General features: G+C 51.4%; 1 protein-coding gene and 1 non-coding gene across 2 annotated transcripts in view; both read right to left on the reverse strand.

The window, feature by feature from the left end:
* Positions 1 to 149: 149 nt before the first annotated feature.
* Positions 150 to 313, reverse strand: LOC124516865 (U1 spliceosomal RNA). The gene has a single exon (XR_006963251.1). It is a non-coding gene; the product is annotated as a U1 spliceosomal RNA (small nuclear RNA).
* Positions 314 to 4,208: 3,895 nt separating this feature from the next.
* LOC124515285 (myomegalin-like) overlaps positions 4,209 to 22,858 on the reverse strand; it is an 80,763-nt gene continuing 62,113 nt past the window's right edge. The window contains 15 exon segments of the mRNA XM_047084050.1: positions 4,209 to 5,131; positions 5,133 to 5,248; positions 5,887 to 5,938; positions 6,530 to 6,556; positions 6,798 to 6,844; positions 7,142 to 7,280; positions 8,344 to 8,487; positions 9,617 to 9,843; positions 10,660 to 10,776; positions 12,794 to 13,015; positions 16,356 to 16,480; positions 17,048 to 17,237; positions 18,616 to 18,735; positions 19,420 to 19,551; positions 21,176 to 21,427. Coding sequence (XP_046940006.1) covers positions 4,997 to 5,131; positions 5,133 to 5,248; positions 5,887 to 5,938; positions 6,530 to 6,556; positions 6,798 to 6,844; positions 7,142 to 7,280; positions 8,344 to 8,487; positions 9,617 to 9,843; positions 10,660 to 10,776; positions 12,794 to 13,015; positions 16,356 to 16,480; positions 17,048 to 17,237; positions 18,616 to 18,735; positions 19,420 to 19,551; positions 21,176 to 21,427 — 2,045 coding nt within the window. The 3' untranslated portion in view covers positions 4,209 to 4,996.

Genomic DNA, 22,858 nt, shown 5'->3' on the forward strand with positions numbered 1-22,858 from the left:
ACCAATACCAAAGATAAGGACAAGTAAAGAACCGCCTACAACAGCAGCAATTTACTCTGCTATAAAGAGACACCTCGAAGTAAGAAGAGAAGAGAGAAAAACAAGGCAAAGAAGCACGCAGACACATCTGACTTTGAAAGACCGCTGACCAGGGGAGAGCGCGAACGCAGTCCCCCACTACCACAAATTATGCAGTCGAGTTTCCCACATTTGGGGAAATCGCAGGGGTCAGCACGCCCGCAGTGCAATGGGCAAGCCTCGCCCTGGGAAAACCACCTTCCTGATCATGGTGTCTCCCCTGCCAGGTAAGTATGACTTCCTCCCCCTCCGCCCCAACCCAGCCTCACACGCACCACACTGTACACACACGGTCACTGGCCTCCCCGCACCCCAAAACCCTCCGCACCCACTCCCGTCTCAACCATCCTCACCCCACACACGTCGTCCTCAGACAAGCCGAGCCACAGCTCGGCCACTTCCACAGCCCGGGGAATTCTACCGCCCGGTGGAATTCTACCGCGCCCACCGCGGCCTCATTTCCATAAGGCCACGCCCCGGTCAGGACGCAACGGCCCCGCCTCACTCCCCGCCCCTCCCCGCGTCACCCGGCTCCACGCGCACGCCGTCTCCCTGCCCCCAGCTCCGCTCCCGCCGGGGTCTCAGCGCTGAGGCGTCTCCTCTTCCTCCCGCCCCCCGCCTCCTTCCTCTCCTTGCGGGTCTCCTCCGTCTTCTCCCCTCCACACTGATTTGCTTCCCGCTCGTCTTCCCTCTCCGTGCAGCTCCCGCAACGGCCCCTGCGCCCGTCGGGGCGCCCACGCGGCGGGCAGCACCGGGCCGACTGCGCCCGCCTGAGAGGAACACGAGGGAGGACGTCCCCCAGCCGGAGAAGCGCCCACACACCTCGCTCGCTCTGTCTCTCGCTCTGTCTCTGCCCAGAGCCCGGTTTGAAGGAGACACACTGCGATGGCTCCACCTGAGGGGCTCAGCCGCCAAGCCAGTCCCCCCGCACCAGGGCTGGACACCAGAGCGGGGGGACCGAACGTCTGGCAGCTCGGGGCGCGCGAACCCACACCTGTCCTTTGAGAACTGCCGCGTGCCTGCTGCTTTACAGGTGCGTTCGCGGGGCGGGGCGGGGCCGCGGCGCCCCCTGGTGGACGCCCGGGGGGAGGCGCACCAGGATCCCCGCGTTGAGGCGGGGGCGGGTCCACGGAAACCTGCCTTGAGCTCACTTAGACCCTCCCCCACCTGCCAGAGGTCACAGCAGGGGTTAGTGGGGTCCCGGGCGCCCCACTCTGCCTCTGCCGTCCCTTCCTCCCCCGCTGCGCGCTTCCCCTTGGAGGAGATTTCCGCCAGCAAAGTCCCCCTTCCGTGGGGAAAAGCCAGGTCTGGAAAGCCAAGCAGCACCTACTCGGAAGAGACTAGTCCTGGGGCAATTTCCTGGTCCTGTCCCTCGCGTTCTGGTTTCTGATTTGCCTTTGTCTCCCTTGGGCCTTGACGTGTGCTTGACTTTTACTAGACTGCTGAAATTAGAAGAGACCTGGGGGGGGGGGCGGGCGTCTGACATTAGTTGTCACCTGAGTCAATAGTGTGGTGGTCCGCGGAAGGATGCCCCCTGCCTGGGAGGTCCCCAGCCTCATCCCGGATCCTGTGAAAATGATCCATCACACAGCAAACGGGCCTCTGCGAAGGTGCTTAGGTCAAGGACCCTGAGATGGGGAGATCGTCCTGGAATATCCGGGCGGCCCCCTGGAATTACAGGGGTGCCTTCAACCTGGAGGAGGCAGAGGAGGAGATGTCTGCCTGCTGTAGCTGGTGGTGCGGAAGATGGAGACAGAGGAAACCAGGGCGGGTGGGACACAGGCGCTCCCTTGCCAAAACCTCCCGACTGCACTGTAGTGAGGTTTCCCTGGATTAAATTGCTCGGTCTCCCTGAGCCTCCAGAAGGGGCGGTGGCCCTGTTGACATCTCCATCTGAGTCTGGTGAGATCCTTTTTGGGACTTGTCACCCACAGAACTGTCAGGTAACAAACGTGTGTCCTTTTAAGCCTCTAAGTTCGCGGTGAGTCGGTACCCCGGCCACAGACAACCCATGTCAGGTGTCTGGCTCATCACGTCAGCGGTAGTTAGCTCTGCGGGATGGAACCAATCCTGTATAAATGCTGCAGGTCGTGACTCTTAGGTGGTCCGGCCAAGCGCTGCTTTTCCACGGTGAAGTGTTAGGTTAGGTACCTGCCGATGTGAGGTGCGCCAGGAGTGAAAGGTTCAGAAAGAATTCTCGGGGCACCTGGGTGGCTCTGTGGCTTCAGCATCTGACTCTTGCTCTTGGCTCAGGTCCTGATCTCACAGGTTTGTGAGATTGAGCCCAAAGTCAGGCTTTGTGCTGACAGCAGGGAGACTGTTGGGGATTTTCTCTCTCTCTCTCTCTCCCTGTATCTCTCTCAAAATAAATAAACTAAAAAACAAAACAAAACAAAGACTTTGTGAGACGTTCTCGGTGCAAAAAGGTGTTTCTAAAAAGCGTGAGGACGGGACAGGACAGGGGGACAGGAAGAGCGGCACTGGGATTGGGAGGTGTGACTGGTTATAAAGTTTTAATTTGGGGGTGGGGGAGGATGGGGGCGTAGAGCCCAATGAAGTTTCCGTCAGGAGTTCCATACGTTCCAGAAGGCTTACAGGACCCTGGAGGTCTGGTTAGCCTCAAGCCGAGGTTGGTTTTTGCGTCCAGCAGAGCGTTAACATTAAGGCAGTTGTGAGTTCCTTGAGGAGGTCCTGTGTCAGCTGTTGACCAGTGGGCTGCAAGGTGTAAGGAAATTGAATTGCATCTACATTTCTTTTGCCTTTCTTCACCTCATCACCCGCCATCTTTTTTCTTTCCCTTCTTTTCTGTAACATTCAAAGTCTGTTCCCTGCACACAGGCTCAGCACGTTCTTATGCAAAGTGGAAGCCACTGGTGGTCACACAGATTGACTGTTCACTTTTCAAGAGTGGGCTGTGCTCCTTTCCCAAGGAGGGCAAGGACATAACTTACAAAAGGAAAAATACGGGAGAACCCCCTCCTCTCACAGCTACGTTTCTGTTGCGCGAGTTCTCTTAAGGCACAGAGCTACTTTTCAGCATGTCACAGAGAGCGAACATGCAAGCATGGCGTTTACGGCTTTCCCCCAAAAGTGATCTGTGACTGGATCCCGAGCAGACCTGAGCTTTATAGGGCGTCATAGGCTGTTGCTTTCGTAAATGTCACGGACATAAAACGAACTTTGTGGAAGCACCGAGTTCTCATGAGTACTGATTCTGCGACCAGGCCCGGCAGCACAGGGATGGGGGAGGAATTGTCCGGATCCTGGAATAATCACGGGGCAGCACAGCCTCGCTCTGGGCTTCTGTGTCCTACTTGTTTACAGACTCGTCATCCATTCTGCGGATTGGGCCAGCGAGTTGCTCTGTTGACAGCCAAAGGCACTCATGGGAAGACTTAAACAACCAAGTGTGACAGCACACGTGGGGTCACTCTGTCTACCGTGAAAGTAGGACCCGTGTCTGCCTCGGGTGTGAGTCTTTGGATGGATCTATTTGTTACTGGAGGTGGTGGGGAGGATGGTGTTTGAGGGTTTTGTGGTTGCTGCTGTCTGTGTTGTTGAACTCTTTCTAGGAAATCATTGTGGAGCGATAGCTTTGTGTTAGTTCCTGGAAGGACGTGACTAAGACACTTGCCGAGGAATAGTTGCAGATCTCGGTGCCACATTTGTGGAAGGACTTCCACGCTTTGCAGTTAAAGATGCTCCCTTAAAGGAAACCAACTTCATTCATACCTTTGGGTCAATGTTAGAGAGCAATATGTTGGAATTGGTCTGCAGCCCACTTGCATCAGAATCACCTGGGTTTGATGTAAGAAATGCAGATTCCGGGGCCTCACACCAACTACATCTCTTGGGGTTAGAGCCCAGGTGGTAGCTTCTGTGACCTCCATTGCTGACTCTAAGGCTTTCCCAACCTAAGAACCACTCTCTTGTACTTTTAGATTGGGGATTCTTACACAATGATCAAAGAAGCCCAAACTTTTTCCTTTACTCCGAAGACTTTAAACACTGGACCGTGACCTTCTTAGGGACAGTGTGACTTTGGTCCTCTCTCACACTCAGCCTAGAGACGGTGCCCAGATCGGAAATAAAGCAGCTGAAGAAAAATGTTTGATTTCTTTATACACGTTTTACTTTCATAGCCACCGAAAAGACTGTGTTTCATTTCCTCTAACAGACTCTGTCCACCAGTTATGTTGCCCAAAACATATCGCTATAGCGACAGATAGAAATATCTATGGTACATTTATACACACAGACACGCGTTCTAAAGCACTGCGAAGATACAGACGAGGCTTTCACACAACTGGGGGCCTCTCAGGTGCCACTTAAGTATGATCACTGGGTTGTCTTACAGAGGACTCTCAATGGGCTTGGTCTGGCCACGAGTCCCAGGTCCCCAGAGAGGACTTATTTAAAAGGGGACAGCGTAACTAGGCCGCGGTCATCGCCACACTTTGGAGGCCATAAATGGAAATAGGAGGCGCCAGGCTAAGCGGGACATTGCACGTGGGAAGCCACCACTTTCGCCACGTGGATTCAAAGCACTCGGGTGCTGCAGTGTAGACGGACGCCCAGCCCACGCTGGCCGGGCTGAGCTGGCCCCGAGCAAGCGTACATCTGGGAGTAGTGCCGGCTGAGCCCCACTGTCCCTCAGGGCACCGCTGTCACTCGTGTGCTTTAGAACTGCTGAGGAGCTCCCGTGTGGGGACCGCGTGTCCCATCCGTAGGGAGCAGGGTCCTGTTTCCCCTGGGTGACCACGTGAGGAAGGGCACTGAAGCGAGAAGTGGCCATTGCGAGTTCCCAGGCCAGTGTGGCGTTTAGAAGCAGGGTCACAAGGCCCTGTACAAACCATGCCTGTTCTGCTCAGGGCTAGGCCCAGGGCACCCTGGCTGGTGGTTCTCTTGATGGTGCTCCTTAACCGCAGGACAGGCTCTCTACCTTCCGCCCTCCTGCACTGGGCCACGTGTCTGGCTCCTCCTGCACCCTCCAACAGGTGTGCAGGAGTGGGGCCCAGGTCTCATCAGCAGGTGGGAGTTGCACCAAGGGGGGGGTGGGCCCATCCTTCTTGCTGCTTGATGGATCTCTGCAGGCTCCTCTTCTTGCGTGACTCCTGGAAGGCAAGGGTCACAAGACTGGGGTGCCTGGCAGAGCCCTCAGGCACTTCACCTGGAGACAAAAGTGCAACAGGGTGAGTCCATTGTCAGGCCCTGCTGGTGGCTCCCTGAGCTGCAGTGAGCACTGGGCGGTGGCAGGGCCATGGGCTCAGTGACAGCCTAGGGGAAGGGCTGTCATCCTGAGGAACCTCTGGTGCCACCGGGTTAGAGGGAAAGCTTCCCACCACCTCGGGTGGTGATGGCCCTGCTCAGAGCCGCTGCCCGGATCCCACACTCCCTCTTTGGGACCCAGTTCACTCCCCAGTTCACTTGGAGCAAAATGATGGCTTCTGTGACCTCCCAGGAATAGAAGCGCCTAGCATGAAACATGCATGTATAGAAATAGCCTGTTGCAGGATGGATAGCACACGGTGCAGGGAAGTCCTCTGTGAAGTTCATGTCTAGCACTTAATGAGGAGAGGGAGGGGCAAGGCAGCTGGGAGCTTAGAGATCCCCTAAGTCTAGTGCCACCTCCTACAGAAGCAGGGTGGTGGACTCACAGAGACTGAGGGGCCAGCCAAAGCCACAGGGCTGGTTGGTGACAATCCCAGGATTAGAACCCAGCCCTGGGCCCTTTCCATTGTCTCTCGAAGTGTGGAGGAAACTTCCATACAAGGGGAAGCCAGTGGGTATGTGGGGCTGTTGGGTTACCTTTGCTGGGACAGGAATAAGGCTTTACAGAGGCCATCTTGTAAGTGTTCTTCTAAAGAGGCTCAGGAAAGAAAGGAATTATCAGAGAAAAAGGAAAGGGAATTAGCCAAAAAAGAAAAAAAAAAAGGAGGGTGACGTCATGGCCCGACCCATTTTCACACTGTGGGATCAGCTTTCTCTCAGGTTATAGTTAGGGAACATTCCTAGGAATAGGCCCAACTGCTTCTGGCAAAGCTTTGAGGTCCAAGTGAAAGGTATAGTTTCTGATTTACAAGCCATTTCCTACACTTCACGTGTTTGGTGGGCATATTTGCTAGGGAAGGTGTTAGTATTTTAAGTAAACCTACAGAATGTCTGCCATATAGATAAAATGTTTCCCTTCAAGTTCCATTTTTATTTATCATCAAATTCTCTTTTAGGTGGATAGGACCCAATGGTTTTCTTTGGGATGAGATATATCAAAGTCGAATTGCTGTCCTCAGCGCAATAGGGGGTGGGATGGACTCAATCAATTAGATGGCATCTTGGCTTTACTTTTCATGAGGTGGAAAGTGCTCCAGGAAACAGCAGAACGGGCCCCAGCACCCTCTCCCAGAAGCTCATTCAGAGGCGGACTCCCCTCTGACCTTGAGAATCAACTCACTTGCTTTCCTCGGACTCCTGACTTGGCCTACAGGAAGGAAGAAGTGGGGTGAGGAAACAAGAGGGTGACAATGTGACAGGGAACAGAGATGGCAGTGGAGGGGTTGGGAGGGGAGCTAGAAGGACACTTATTGAGGACCTGAGTCCTACAAGTGGATGGGAAATCTGGAAGGTCAGAGCAGGTCAGGGATCACCTGCGGACTCTGAAGACACATGGAGATGGGTGTGGGCTGGGCTCTGTGGCTCTGACTGGTCAGTGTCCCCCTTACCTCCAAATTTGTCCTTGCCTTCTTCAACACGTCATGTGTCCTGGTCACTGAAAACAACAAAACAGCCCAACAAGGCAGGGATCACCAGCTGGGCCCATACCTGCCTTGGGTGTGTGTTCTGAAGCGTATCCTTCTGGCCACTCAGCTCAGGGTCTCCTGCTGTCCCCACGTGCCCCTCCCTCCACATCCACAATCACTGGTGGCACGGGAGGTTTGGGGATGTCACATCAGTGTGCCCCCTCCCCAAGTCTGTGTGGTCACCGTCTATCCGCAGCACAAGTGGGTAGGCTGGAAGCCCCCCCACCCCAAATTCCTCTCCCGTCCCTCGGCTTGGGGGCACTCACACTGGCTGAAGATGAACCGCTCCATGGTCTCCTTCTGCTGGTTGGCGGTCTTCAGACGCTCAGCTGTGCTCTGAAGGAGATTCTCCTGTGCGGACAGTTTGGTTCTCAGTTCCAGAAGTTCCCTTTTCAGGGACTGTCCCTGAGGAAGAGAAACAGGCTCTCTGTCAGTGGTCAGAAGGCCTAAGCACCCCATGCTTTGTGGCTCTTGAAAATCGAAATTGGGATTCTATGATCTTCTCAATTATTTCTGGCCCGGGTTCCCTCCCTGAAAGCCTCTAAAACCCTCCAGCGGAGGCCCGCCTAGGGTGGTCTGGAACGGTAGGATTAGGAAGCCTCCCTGAAAACCTGGGAGCCCCACACAGAGGAGGCCTCCAGTCCTGTTGCTGAAGAGAACCTGACTCCGGGCAGTGCCAGAAGTCCTGGTGGTTGAACAAGAAAGAACCCACGTTTGGTGCTGACGTCATGTCTGGTACCCTGGCATCACAAATATGACTTGCTAGTTGGGAATGTGACACCCAGAGAGAGAGGGCTGGCCTGAGAGAGTCTGAGATTTTGTAGATATTTGTGCCAACTTCAAGATGGCAAAACACCCCCTCCCTTGGTGCTGGCATACTTAGGTCTCCTAAGGTGTCAGTGACATTAATCTGGCTTCAGAATCCCGGGGTGGGGGGCAGACGGAGAAACCTTCCTGTCCAAGGTCCCAGCAAGCAGAGCCCAGGCCTCGGGTCTGAGGGCACCTGGCGGAGGTGGGGGCAGGGCTGACTCTCTGGGGCCTGGCCCAGGGATGCAGAGGTAAGCTGTGTGTTGGGATGCGGTAGGTGGCTTCTAGAGGCTGGTCCTCTCATGGTGATATTCTGTGGGGTGGCACAGGGACACGAATGTTGACACGTTCACATGCCCCTAAACTCTCAGCTCAGCCAAGTTTAGAAAGTGAAAGAAAGCGAACACTCCTGGGCCACCAGGGCTCTTGCTGCGCGCCCTCTCCACAGCCTCCTCTTCCGTCTTCACAGGGGGAGGAAGGAGAAGGGATGTCGTCAGAGCTGTACTGCATGCAGCCAGCACAGATGACAGGTCTCCCTCGGGGACACTCCTCTGAGGAGCCTCTGTCCCAACTCAGTGTCTGGCTCCTGACCTTCAGGACCTGCGGGACGGAGGAGAGGGGTGACATCTGGGGCAGAAGCAGGGAAGGATGTGCCACTCACCGAGTTGCCAGCCGGTGCAGGGCTGGGGGGGCTTGGCAGGGCTGCTCGCCAGAACATGGTGAGGAGGGAGGCTGACTCCTCCAGTGCGTGCTGCAGGGCCTGTGCGCTGCTCCCGAGTTCATGGATGCCTTTGCTGCCTGGCACCTGGGAGAGTGGGTGAGACGGGCGCGGACATCACTGGGGCCGAGCGATCCCTCTCTCCCATCCCTCCCCACCCCAGCACTCAGGGCTCAGGCTTCCTTTGTGAGTGAGGCACAGACATGGGCCTGCTTGACCCTGTGAAACCATTTTCTAACCTGGAAGCCCAGGGTCTCCACCTCAGCAGTGACCTCCAACTTGCAAGGATCATCAGATTCCGGCTTCCCTCATACTCTCTGTAAGCTTCTAGTCCTGATCCGAGCTCTCAAGTCTAAGGTCCTTGGTTTTTGCACTGGCACCACTGGGCAAAACCCTAAATCACACTTTCCGCTTCAACTGGGAAGCAATTGTATCTCCAAGGACTGAGGTGCCGGTCCCTTTACCTGGAACGCCACCCTCTATCCCCCAGAGGATCTGTGTTCCCCCTAGTGGTTCCTCTAGGACCATGTGACTTTCCTTGCCTGGCACAGTGGCCCCTTCTGTGTTCATGCCCTCACAACTCAGAGGACGGCTTCTGACACTGAGCCCAGACCCGCTGTTGTACTTATCTACACGGATGTGTGGCTCCCTCTCTGGGGCGGAGCCTCCTGTGGACCGGGCTGCCCCCCATGTCCCTGCATCTCCTGTGACTCGGACAGCACAGGAGCTGGTGCCTGTTCCCCAAACCAGGAGGCACTGTGAGATGGCTCCTGCCTGCTTCCCTCCCCTGCTCAGTCTGTACGGAGAAATCCCATGGCTGCCCGGCTTCTTGCCCCTTCCACAACATGCGGCCCATCTAGATGCAAATCTGGAATTTCCAGCCATCTGATTAAATGATTTTACTCTGCCCATGGATGGCCATGTGCCAGCATGACTGGACCAGATACCAAGCGACCAAAGGGTGCTCAGCACAGCACCCCATGTATGCCAACACCCAGCAAGTACTCTACAGATGAGGATGGTAATGTTGCACAGGCATTTCTGTGGTTCTGAGAGGAAACATTGGTCAGAGCAGAGTTTATAGCAAAAATAGGGGATGGAGAAAAAAGGCTTGGCTGGGTGTAAGTAGATGTGTCCTCAGCTGTGGGGCGTGTACAGCATGGGAGAAGGGGCGAAGATCAGAAGGAGGAGCACCTAAGACCTATAACGTGATTACCTCTGTGCCCTGAGCTTCAAGGCCAGGGAAGGTGCAGGCTGATCTCACAAATGCTGCTATCTTTTTGACCAGCAGTGTGCCCTCCCCAATCTGCTGTCTTAGGGCACTATAGTCATCAATGTGGCCAATTACGTGGCGGCCATGCTTATTGGCAAAGGAACCATCAGTAGCTTCACCCTCTAGCTTGGCGGGGTTCTTCATTACTGGAGAAGCGTCCAAACCCAGCTCTGAAAAACAAAACCACAACAACATAGAATCCACAGTGAGGAGCATATCCTCAGGCCACTTCCCTCTAGAAGAGTCATCAAATAGTGTGAAAGAGGCCAGAACAGGAAAGGCACTCTGGGAAAGTACAAGCAAGGTGTGAAGTCCATAGATTTCTGGGCTCTGTATTTTTATAATCTTTCTTACATTATCTCATAATGATAAAACTGCCATGGGGCCAATTTTATCCTCATTGACAAATGAATATTCAGGGAAAATATGATTTTAATAAAAAAGATTTTAATTTCTGGTTAAAAAGACATATAAAAAACGTTTAAGCTGGACACAGAAAGCACTTTCAAGAGAGGAGGGATCACAGTGCAATGAGGCACAACAGAGCAATAGGCAAACCACAGGGGGAAGAATTATGACAAGAAAGGTGGCCACAGGGGCACCTGGGTGGCTCAGTTGATTAAGTGCCTGACTTCGCTTAGGTCATGATCTCACAGTTTGTGAGTTCAAGCCCCTCGTCAGGCTCTGTGCTGACAGCTTGGAGCCTGGAGCCTGCTTCAGATTCTGTGTCTCCCTCTCTCTCTGCCCCTCACCTGCTCACACTCTGTCTCTCTCTCTCTCTCTCTCTCAAAAATAAACATTAAAAAAATTAAAAAAAAAAAAAAAAAAGGTGGCCACAGAAGGTGCAATGAGTAGGGCTAAAGACCTTGGGACCCAGGGAGAAAAATCTCTGTAATCAGATAATGTGTCCATTAGCAACCAAAGGTTACTTGCATTAATAAAATTTTCCATCATCAGTCCCTGAATCCTTCAGCTGCCATATTTACCATTTGTCCTATTGAAGATGGCAGTCTCCGAGCCAGGAGCAGCAGGAGAAGAGCTAGGGAACACGAGAGCTGGAGAATTCATGCCAACATCTCGGACTGGAGGGGAAGCAACTGGATCTAGGGTGTGAAGACAAGAACAGTTCTCAGGGACCCTGGAACGCACCGCTCAACAAGCACACACACAGCCTGGTCTTCGCCAGTGGAGATCTAAGGCAGCGAGGCTCACCGCTTACACAATCATCACCCACAGACCATGATCGTAATAGCAAACAAATCCCTTAGTTTGGAACAAGAACGTGTTCTTTTCATGGAAGCGTGTTCCATGAGAAGCAACTTCTGGTTTGAAAAGTTCTTAGGTACATTTTTCTAACCTGTGTTTTGCATATAACTTTGTATGCAATGTCTAATACAATGTCTTGTAACTACACATAACTAGGCATATGTATATGTGTATATATATATACATGTATGTGTGTGTGTGTATATATATATATATATATATGTAGCATATGTGTTAAAAAATACTGAATCAAAGAATGAATGGAGTTGTGGGTGATTAAACTCAGCATTCCAATCCCCATTCTGATGCATCAGTGCTGGGAACAGTGTAGTAGGATGAGAAGAGGAGAGACAGAAGTCATGATGGGTTAGAGATGCCCTCCCGGAGACCAGGCAGCAATCCTGCGGTGGAGGAACTGGAAGATATCACAGAGAAGACAGGCACAATCCTGCTCAGGCTTAGAGCCTGCTCTCCAGCTCAGGCCTCTGTGGTGGGTGAGGAGCAGGAGCAGTGGCTGAGCCAGTGGCACTGCATCCAGGCTGGTGTTGTGGGGACACAGTGAGAGGGGAAAGCCCAGTAGGAGGGCAGAGGGGGAGATATAACTGAACACTACAAGCATCGTGACAGCCTGACTGGAGCCAGACAGCCACCTACTGTAGCCGAGCTGTTTCTATGGGCCGTGCACAATGCTCGTGGTCGACATAATTAACAGCCGCCACACGTGATCTTGGAAGCGTCACCTTCATTTGACAGATGAGGTCATTGTCTAATCAATGAAAATCTAGCAGGACCAGGGTGGGGGGCAGGGGAATGAGGATTAACATGCCCCAGGAAGAGCAGGCATGAAAGTTTGAAAGCTCAGCTTTAGATAATCCTGAGCAGAAATGGCTCCTATAAGAATACAATTGAAAATACACCATGGAGGGGAGAGGAGATGATGAATTAAGTGGTGTGTCACAAGGAAAGAAAGAAGAAGAAGATAAAATAATGTGTTCAGATGGGGAGGGGCAGTATTAACACTCAGATTGAAGCTGGGGGAAGAGAGATGTATGAAGGGCATTGAGAAGAGGGAGACAGCTGGTGAGATGTATCTGGTAGGGCAGACATGGCGGACAGGAGAGGCGGTTGACAACCACTTTCCCACAGCCAGGACTGCCTCAGGGACAGGAACGTTTTCCACACCCTGAATTCCTCTAAAACTAGGGAATGGGAAACCAGGCTAGGGATCTGGGAAGGCCAACGATACCAAGAGGGAGTATATGTAGCGAGGAGGAAGGACAGAGGCTGGAAATCAAAACATCTGGTTTGAATCCTACGTCGGTCTCCGCTCCTGCCAACCTTAGTGTGCCAGTTAATGTCTCAATGCCGGAGTTTCTCCGCGTGAAATACAGAGAGTAAGGCCGCCCCTACCTCGGATGAAATTATTTGAAAAATTGTTTGAAAACTCATGGTAAGTTTTAAAGCACTCCACAGATACAAGGAATCGATGTCATCTGTTGACTGATTCTTACTCCGCCAGGCACTTGTAAGTTATTTCATTTAATGCTCCAAATGATCATACAATTTATATATGACCATCATCCTCATCCTGAAGATGAGGAAACTAAGGCTTAAGTACCTGGGGACTTAAAACACTTTGCCTAAGGCAAGCAACCTATATGTGGCAAACTTGGGAATCTGAGCCAGGTGTGAGCCTAAATCCCATGCCCTCACCCAAGGCTATAGATCGAAGCACCTCGGATTTCACCCTGACCCTAAGGGGTGTGGAAGTGGTAAGATGGTCCCTTCCACCACAGACATCCTGGCAACCGGCCCCACCAGCTGCCCGCCTCCTGGTCCCCTTTTCCTTCCTACCTTGGAAGAGTGGCTGCTTGTTTCCAGGGTCCTCCTGGTTGGCAGAAGGACTGAGGCGGGCTGTGCTCCCCCCGCCATCCAGCTGGTGTTCCAGCTGCAGCCGCAGACAGTTATTCACCTGGATGCTCTGCTCCAGCTGCCCTCGCAAAGCTCGGATCTCTGCCACCAGGTGGCTGAGGTCACTGTTCATAGGGACCTGGTGACAGGCATCCCAGGTGGAAGCTGAGAGAAGAGAGAGGAGGGGTCTGGTGGCACCGATCCAAGCATTTCCAAGCGTTTGTCAGAAGGCTACTCTGGGACGTTCCTTTCTGCTCAGGGTCCCAGGCAACATATCTGTGAGGGAGCTGCCACTCTTCCTCTGTGGGGCCTGGCACACGCTAGAATACCACGCACTGGGATCTCCCCAAGGCTCATGTGGCCCATGCCCCATGTACATCTACAGAGCCTCTGATGGGCAGATGAGGTCAAGACTGGTTTTTCACCTCGATAGTGACTGTAGCCCTGCAGGCCAGAGAGGCAGGGTCTTCCAAGATAGGGCGTCAACACTGGACTAGAGATTCAGTCACAATTCACTGAACTGTTCGGCTTCTCCATGTGTTTTTCAACCTCCGTTTACCACGCATAGTCTGTTTCTTCATACTGGGGATGAAGAGAGCTGAGAAATATTCTATAACACCACAATCTCTTATCTGAAACTTTGAATCCAAATATATTTCAAAAAGTAGAATTCGTTTTGGTGTTTAGGAAGGCAGTAGGATTCATATACCATATATCATATAGCACACGCACCCAGTTGCATGGGTCACGGGCGGGCCTTAGTCAAACACATTCCTATTTCTGCGATGAGCTAGGTGAATATTCTCACTGAGTGGGATAAGTAAAAGCTATGAATACCCTTTTGGTCAGTTCAGACATTTCATGACCAAATGAGTAAATGAGAAAGAGTTCAATTCACAGCCCTCATTGGATTGCAGAATTAAGGATAAGAACTTATGGGGCCTTAGTAGTAGTGGCTTTGAAATGACTCCTGAAACACCCACAAAAAGGGAAAAAGGCATGAAACTGGATGGGGTCAGGATGAAGTGGTTTCCAGATACTAACTCTGAAGTTCCATGAAGCTCCTTCCTGTCTTTCTTTCCCTAATTCCTAATTCTCACAAAGTTTTGCTTCTTTTTAAAAAATGTCATCCATCTATCCATTCCTCTTTATCTTCCCCACAGCACCTTAGATCAGACTCTCATCAGTTATGTGCCCAGACAATCCCTGCACCCATTCAGGAGGTTTCCCTGATTCTACTGTCTCCCGACTCCAGCGTGTCCCACCAGTCCTACCATCTAAGAGTTCTGTTCCCATCCACTACCTACCTATTTTGCTTGCCTCATTTTCTATCACCTGCTACACAGGATGTAAACTTCCACTCTACCCTGTAGGTATCCTATATACCGGCAGCTCTCACGTCAACTGACCTGACTTCTCACACTCCCTGATACAAAGCTCTCCATAGGCAGGTTGGACCCAATGCTCCCGTGGGTGCACACAAGCTATTCTCTCAGCCTGCAGTGCCCCTGATATGTCTACAAGTGCTGGTTCACCTTCTCATCAACAAACTAGGAAATCCAATCAGGTTTGATGAAAATTCAGATTTGGCTGAATATTGAAAATTTCATATTGCTTAAGAAATTTTTTACACAGGAAAAAATTTAGAATTGAAAGGCTTAGAAAGCCAACATTCCATCCAAAGCAAGAGCTGCTTCTATAGGATCCTTGACAAATCATCCCTTTCTTGGGAAGCTTATTCCTTCACAAACTAGCAATTCCATCACTGGAAGGCTCTAGGGGTAAGGAACGCATAATTATGTAAGTCCGAATTCCACTGCCTTTGACCCTTTGACCCTTGTTAAGCCCTCTGAAGGGACACCAAACACATCAGCTCTTTTTCATCTGATAGTTCTTCAAATATTTAAAGCCAGTTTTCATCTCCTTGTGATCTCTTCAGGCCTAAAATTGTTTTGTTTCTTCAACCAGTTTGAGATTTCTGGTCCCTTGGTATGGTGGCCCCTGTCTTCACTGTGCTCCCTGGTTTGTCAATGTCCCTTTTACAAGATGGCACCCCATTATTTATTTATTAAATTTTTAATTTTCTTTTTAAAAATTTACATCCAAATTAGTTAGCATATAGTGCCACAATGACTTCAGGAGTAGATTCCTTAAGTGCCCCTTACCCATTTAGCCCATGCCCCCTCCCACAACCCCTCCAGTAACCCTCAGTTTGTTCTCCGTATTTGCTGGGTCGTAGGGTAGTTCTGTTTTTAGTTTTTTGAGGAACCTCCATACTGTTTTCTAGAGTGGCTGCACCAGCTTGCATTCCCAGATGGCACCCCATAATTTAGCACTATTTCTCACACGGTGTCTCCATATTGACTCTTATGTACTCCTACAGTACTCTTACAGTACAGTACCACAGTACAATACTGTGGTCTCAGGTTGAGTTGGCTTTTGTTAGCAACCTTGACCTATGAGTTCCTTGTCTAGATGGGTTTCTACCTAACTCCCTATCTTCAAGCTCACGAATGGCTAAAGAGCCAGGCTTCCCCATCCTGAACTTCTACCACTGATATTTTTAATCAATCTCAGGTTCATTTTTTTTTTTTTAAATCTTTTCCAAATTTCATCATATTGACATTAGTCCTCTGTTCCAGCCTGGTTGGATTTATTAACTTGATGTTTAAATTTTTTTTAAATTTTATTTATTTTTCAGAGAGAGACAGAGCACAAGTGGGGGAGGGGCAGAGAGAGGGAGGCATAGAATTTGAAGCAGTCTCCAGGCTCTGAGCTGTTAGCACAGAGCCTGACGTGGGGCTCGAACTCGCAAACCGTGAGATCATGACCTGAGCCGAAGTCAGACGCTTAACCAACTGAGCCACCCAGGCGCCCCTTAACTTGATGTTTAGAATACCCTGTCCCATTTGAAGAGCAATGGGGAAATAGAAAAAGATTCTTAAGCAATAGATTAGTATTTTAGCAGGTGGCAAAATTCCTCAATAAAACAGTTTAAAACTTAAATCCAGGCTTGAAGTTCAGGTCCTACTAGTGGTATTTCTATAAATGTTTTTTTGCATCTTTTAATCTTCTCCCTGGGGAATGGGTCAGGGTGGGAGCAGGTGCCCCCTGTACTGACTGCATGGGTGGTTAGTATGTATTATTCACGCTATTCAAGACCTCACATGATAGTGCCATCAGGACAGTTCTTTGAATTAAAAAAAATCAGTATATAATCTGGACTTCGATCAACTTTTCTCTGGCCATCTAGGTGGGTAGAGTTGGACTCTTGTGGCCTACTTTTAAGGATGTCTCTGCTGGATCTTGTTCATGTTACCGACCTCTGGACTTTGTGCATGAGAAATGCCCTCTCTTCTTACTAGGCACCCCGGCCTGGCTGGGAGTTTCTGAGGCAGAACCCAGTAGCTTTCCAGAGCTCTGCAACTCCCAGGGTGAAGACCTCACTGGGGTTCTGAGCAAGGGCAGGAAGCTTGTGGGGTTGGGGGAGTAGATGGACACATACCTTTCAGCCCCTTCTTGGAGTTGCCATAAAGTGCCTCGTAGATCTGTAGCTCTGACTGGAGGGACTGAGAGAGCTGCTGTTTCTCTTCGCACTGTTGCTGCAAGAGGGCCAGCTTGTGCTGCAGCCTACAGGGGAGAGACGAGAGGGCCCACTGAGTTGCCAGCCAGCCTCTGCATCAGAGTGTTTTAGCCCTAGATACCAACCCCAGTGTCATGAAGACCATCACTTCACTTTACAGATGTGGAAACAGAGGCTCTGAGAGGTGAAGTGGCTTTGCTTGAAGTCCCATTGGTGAGGAGCAGACACACAAGCTGGGTATTGTCACTGCCCCCCACTGGTGCTCTTTCCACGGTGACGGGCAGTTATGGGGCCCCCAGCATGATGGCTAGTGCAGATGCTTCCTACATTATGGTGAAACTAATACCCTTCAACTAACTGGAAGGATGAGAACATTCTTTCTCCAGGATCTGATATGCTGATGAGCCTTCTAAAACAGGGTTTTACTCTCCCAACTTTGGAGTGAAAAAGGCATTCCCAGAGAAGTCCTTCCCTCTGCTCACGGTCACCCATAAATCAGGAAGAGCAGAGGGGAAACTGAGGGTTCCAAAAGGCACCAGTGCCTGTCTTGCCAATATCCTTTCTTCTACATTGGAAAATGGGGCCACCTTCTGTATCACTGGGCTCCCTCTTACCTGGAGTCTTTCTCTTGGAGGGAGAGTCGTTCCTCCTGGAAACGCAAGATCTCCTGCTGCTTCTCTTTTAAGTCTTCCAAAAGCTGCTGCCGTTCCCCCTTTTGGTGCTCCAGCTCCACCTCCAGCTCTTGAAGCCGGGACCGAGAGGACAGCAGGGCCTCCCTCAGGCACTCCGTCTCCTGGGAGCGCTCTGTACACCATGGGGCCAGAAGTCAGCGGGAAGGCGAGCCCAAGTTCATCTATCCCTACACGCAGCACCCAGGCAACAGGGAGGCCAGCGTGTGCCGCAGCTGCCCAGGGAGGCAGAGGGCATCGGCTCACCACATCCACGCACCCTGGGGAACGTGGAGCCCCCGCCCTGCAATGCCCTTGATCTTCTCATTCCATAAGGTCTCCCTTGTTCTTAGACAAAATGCTCCTGTTTCTAACGCTATTTCCTAAGTTCCCATGCCCTCCGCACTATAACCCATTCTTGAATTTTGCCTAAGATCAGCATCAAGATTCCTTGTCTATAGTTTTTAGAATCTATTATATTCATCAATTTGAAAATGGGGACATCTGGTCTCTTCTGGGCTTGTGGTATCTCTCTGATCTGCAGGATTTCTCAGGGACTGTTGGCACAGACTCAGCATCAGGCTGCAGGTTCTGTCAGTCCTCTTGGGGGACGTCCCCAGGCCTGGCAGACTATACTTGCTCACATCTTAGCATCTTCCCCGCTGTGAGGTCTGTGCTAGCCTGTCCCAGCATGTGAAGGTGGCTTGGTAGTTGTGCCTCCTCTCTTATCTGTGAAGTCTTGTTCCTGCCCCATCTATGACCTTTCCCCTCACATCTTCCCGCTCTGAAGAGGCAAATTTAGAAATATCACTTGATGTGTCTTCCCGTTCTACAAGCATTCTTTCATTCTGGGCTTAATCCTTTCCGAAACGATTAGTCTTGTATGGCTTTTAAATAAATATTTGCAAATAAACATAATTTGTTATCAATAACATATTGATTTGATCAAGTCAATTAAGACTAAGGTCAGCTCCACCTCCCCCCCAAGTTACAGAGGAAATGACCCCCTTGGATGCCCACTGAATAGTGTTGGGAAAGCTCTGAACAACATTTTGCTGGTGCTTCCAGACACTGAGTCCTGAGGATTACTAACCAGAGAGAAACCCTAAGTGTGTGCGTGAGGGGAGGTGGTGAGGAGATAGCATGGCAGATCAGTACCGGGAGGGACACCCAGGGCTGCAGAAAGGTCTGGACAGGTAGAACAGGCCTAACTGGTATCCATTTCATAACCACTGATTGACTGAGTATTTATGGGTTGCACAGAGGTGGTGGAGATCCGAGAGCTCTGTGAGAGCTCTATGTGTCTCTGGAGCCTAGGAGTGTGAGGGCCCACGGCTGGGATCTCTCAGGAAGTAGCCCTTCCTAGACTGAGAATAGCCATGGGACTTTGGGTTGGTGGATCTGATTAGCAGTGATGTCTACCTTCTTCTCTTGGCTTCTCCAGTTGGTGATTGGTATGGCCAGGGAGGAAAGGGACGCGGGAATGAGCACGGTTGGTGGCTCTTACCACCTACCTCTGGAAACATGACTCAGCTGAGCCTGAAGGCTCCGGTTTTCTTCCTTAAGGACTCTGTTCTCGTTGTAGAGCTGAGGTGTGGGTTCCAGGCTGGGACTGTAGAAATTAGACGTGGATCCTGTCCCGGAAAGTATAAGCAGACAAGTTACACACTTGGGTAACAGATGCGTTCAGAAGTTACCCGTTCTGTATCTCCAGAAATGCTGTCCCAACCCAGCAGGAATGCCTGGGGACTCGAGGCCTGGACCCAACGTCTGATGGGCCAAATGCCTGGTTTCGGTGTGCCTCCTTTCAGTCACCACGTGACCTGGCTGCGGTTGTTCAGGAAGCTCTTGCCCCTAATGGCTGCTGCTGTGCTGTGGGCAGGACAAGAGTGTGTGGAAGGAACGGCCTCCAAGTGACAAGAGCCTGGGAGGAGACTGTGGGGAGAAAGGCCACTGTGCTAAGTGTCTGGGGGCATCCCCCGCTGACTTGGCTCTACCACTGGCAGAGACAAGACACAGAGAGGTCAGCAGGCAGTTCTGGGAGCAGATTAAGGATGGGACGGGAAAAAGTAGGACACTCTGTGGACACAATTTGTTAGTGCTGCCATGAGGAAGGTTCTCTCTTAGCTCGGGTCTATCTACAAAGGGAGGATAATAGTATCTGGCCCACCTGCCTTGCTGGACCATCTGGAAAGAGCAAGTGGAGTTGAAGCCCAGCACGGTGCTTTGAAAGTGTGAGGCTCAGCCTCAGGGCCCTCCCTTCGGAAGCTCCCCAATTGCGACCAGAGCTGGGCGGCTGGGCTCAGGGCCTCACCTACCGTTCCCGCGGGCCGCACAGCTAAGCCTGTGCTCCAACTGCTCCCGCAGGCGGTCGTTGATGCAGATGGACTCTTCCAGGCGCTGGCGCAAGTTCCGGATCTCACCAAGATGTTCCTCAAGCAGGTCAGCCCCTGCAGCCGTCCCGCCAGGACAGGAAAGAAATGGGAGATGGAGAACGTTGGTCACTAGTGGCACCCAGGTCGGGGAGGGGCTTGGCCAGGGGCCTCTCTGCAGGATCCCTGAACAGCCCCATCCTTCCGCCAACTGCATTCTCTCTTGCAGGGGCACTCAGAGCACAGTGACTTTGCTTAAACAGGAAACCGGCTTTCATACCCAGGACAGTGTGGCCCTAAGCATGCCCCATGGGCCTCCTCCACACGGGAGTAAGTGTGAGGAAGTTTCAAGTGATCAAGTGATCAGTGTAACTGGTAAGTATAAGGGAGTTCCACATGGTTTAGAAAACCAACTGAAGGTGGCTCAGTCAGTTTAGCATCTGACTCTTGATATCGGCTCAGGTCATGATCTCATGGTCATGAGTTCAAGCCCCACGTTGCAGGGGGGCGGGGCTGTCAGCACAGAGCCTGCTTGGGATTCTGTCTCCCTCAGTCCCTGCCCCTCCCCTGCTTGCTCTCTCTCTCTCAAAATAAATAAATATTTAAAAAAAGAAAGTGGAAGCATCAAGAAAAGTGTGGCGACCTCCTGAGTGTGAGTTTCTCTCCTGAATGTGATAGGGAGGGCCTCACTCCACCCTGAGACCGTTCCTTTTCCTGATTCTCGACTGAACATTCTTTAACAAGGCATTGAGCCCTTCTTCCAGCCTTAGAGAGAAAGCCTAAGGTAAAAGTACATGGATACAAACTCATCCTGTGTGGTTAATGACCTGAACGTGACAGCACAAGGGTGTCCCTGACTCTCCCAGTCCCTGGCATGGCACAGGGGCTGAAGGGATGCACTTAGAAAGGCCCAACACTGGGGCATCTGGGTGGCTCAGTTGGTTAAGCGACCGACTTGGGCTCAGGTCATGATCCCATGGTTCGTGGGTTCAAGCCCTGCATGGGGCTCTGTGCTGGCAGCTCGGAGCCTGCAGCCTGCCTCAGATTCTGTGTCTTCCCTCTCTCTCTGCCCCTCCCCTGCTCACGCTCTCTCTCTCAAAAATGAATGAACATTAAAAAAAGAAAGAAAGAGGGGCACCTGGGTGGCTCAGTCGGTTAAGTGCCCGACTTCAACTCAGGTCATGATCTCGCAGTTTGTGAGTTCAAGCCCTGCATCAGGCTCTGTGCTAACAGCTCAGAGCCTAGAGCCTGCTTCGGATTCTGTGTCTCCCTCTCTCTCTGCCCCTCCCCAGCTTGCACTCTGTCTCTCTCAAAAATAAATACACACACACAAAAAAAAAAAAAAAAGAAAAGAAAAGAAAGAAAGGTTCAGCACTGAGACCTTTAAAAAAATCCATTCATTCATTCACTTATTTATTTAGAGAGTGTGCAGGTGACTGAGGGGCAGAAAGAGAGAATCCCACAAGGTGCAGAGAGAGGAGGAGAGAGAGGAAGAGAGAGAGGGAGACAGAGTACAGAGCCCAGAGCGGGGCTTGAGCTCACCTAATGTGGGGCTGAGCTGAGAGGGCCCTTTCATTTCCTCCCAACTCTGTGAGCCAGGGACTAGAGGAGAAATAAAAAATGCCCCTGGCCCAGGTAAGAGAGCGGTAGACTCTAAATGAGAGTTCATTTCATAGGCCGACCTGCTCAGCTTTGTGTTTACCTGTGGGTTTGGAGTTCAGCTGGCACACGGATGAGCCTGAGGACAGGTCGCCTGCCACGCTCCCTTTCTGAGGCCTCATCACATCCCACGGGCTGCCGCTGCCAAGGTAGCCAGGGGACAGGATTCTGCCCAGTTCTGTACTGCCTCTCAGAGGTGAGTGGGGCTGGGCAGGGTTGAGGTAGCGGGAGGAGCTGGCCTCTACATGGTTGCTCGGCAGCACAGCTGGGGAAGCAGGATGGACGGTGCTGATGCCTGGGCAGAAAGAAACATGAGTGAGGAACAGAGTATGGGAAGGGCAGGACCAGCAAGGAAGTGTGGGATTGTTAAGAATGGACACTAAAGGGGACACGTGTGGTGTTGGAGATCCCAGTCTGTTGCAGAATACCAGTCAGATGAAGACCATATCCTAGAGGCTATACCTTCCACCCCATGTATTTGCTGGCCTGAGACACCAAGAGGCAGAGAGGATGGATAAAGTATCCGAAAGTCACCAGTGTACACAAATGAAAAGTCCAGGGGCCCCACTCCTGGCTTCTACTGTAAGTCCTCATGGTAGAGTCCAGGGAAGTTCCAGCAGAACTCAGTCCCAAAGTCAGGGCATATGGCACATTCCTGCTCATGGGTGTGCTCAATGCTAGCGTCCACGGGGGGATGTAGGACCTTCCATTTAATAGGCTGATGCTTTCCTAGATCTTAGGAAATCATGGGCCTGCCCCTGCACCTAATCATCTCTGCTTCTATGTAAAAGGAAGCCCAGCCTGTGGGAGAGACAGAGAGAGGTGGGTAGGGCTGTAGTTTTAGGGTATTCATGTCCAGAAGGCTGCTTTCTTTCAGGGTTTATCAGCATGGGCAGCAGAGTAAGAAGGTAGCTCCACCCAAGCAAAGAGGAACCAACCTCTTTCCCTCCAACCAAGCCAAACTCCGCTGAGGGGTTAATGCAACTGGCACTTGTCAATTTTTATCTCCATTTGTAACTGGTTCTGAAATTTGGCTACACACTAGAGTCACCTCGGAAATGTAAACAAATATATCCTGAGGCCTAGACCTCCCGGAGATTTTTGCCTTAACCGGTACAGCCTGGGCACTGGATGTTTTAAAATCATCGCAGGTGATTCTAATGGGCAGCAAAGTTTGAGAAGTACTGTCAGGGGTCTCTCCTTCCCCGATTTGCAAAATACCACATGTTCCTGAGGATCACTGGGAGTTAAAGAGGGGGATGAACATATCAGCATCTAAATCTTACTTGGGATTCAGTAAAGATGTGGTTTCCTACCTCTTTCACCCCCTTTCCGCCCCAGCCCAACACAAGGCAAAAGGGGAAATCAGGGGTTGTTGACAGCTTCTTTTTAACCAAGGTCATGGAAGGTTCCAAGTCTATGAGTACCAGTGATCAGTATTCTCATGTTTCAGTTTCCTCTGGCCACACAACACAGAGCACATGCCCTAAACCATGCAAAGACACCAGACAGGTTCTAGCACAAGGAGATTTTTGCCCCATAGTGACCTGCGAAGCCGCCATGCACCACTGTCCACATGGAAGCTCGGTTTAAGGCAAACAAGGAACACTGGTAAGTTGTGGGCCATCAGAGAGGACTGTGCGTCAGGACGAAAAAGAAAGGGCTACAGTCTTCCTCACCAAAGCTGGTGGGGAAGCTTCCTCACCAAACTCTGGTAAATGGTTCA

The sequence above is a fragment of the Lynx rufus genome, unplaced genomic scaffold (genome assembly GCF_022079265.1).
Source record: "Lynx rufus isolate CCGP_SWC_20201006 ecotype Redwood Valley unplaced genomic scaffold, mLynRuf1.p SCAF_2, whole genome shotgun sequence".
In the NCBI taxonomy this organism is placed as follows: Eukaryota; Metazoa; Chordata; class Mammalia; order Carnivora; family Felidae; genus Lynx; species Lynx rufus.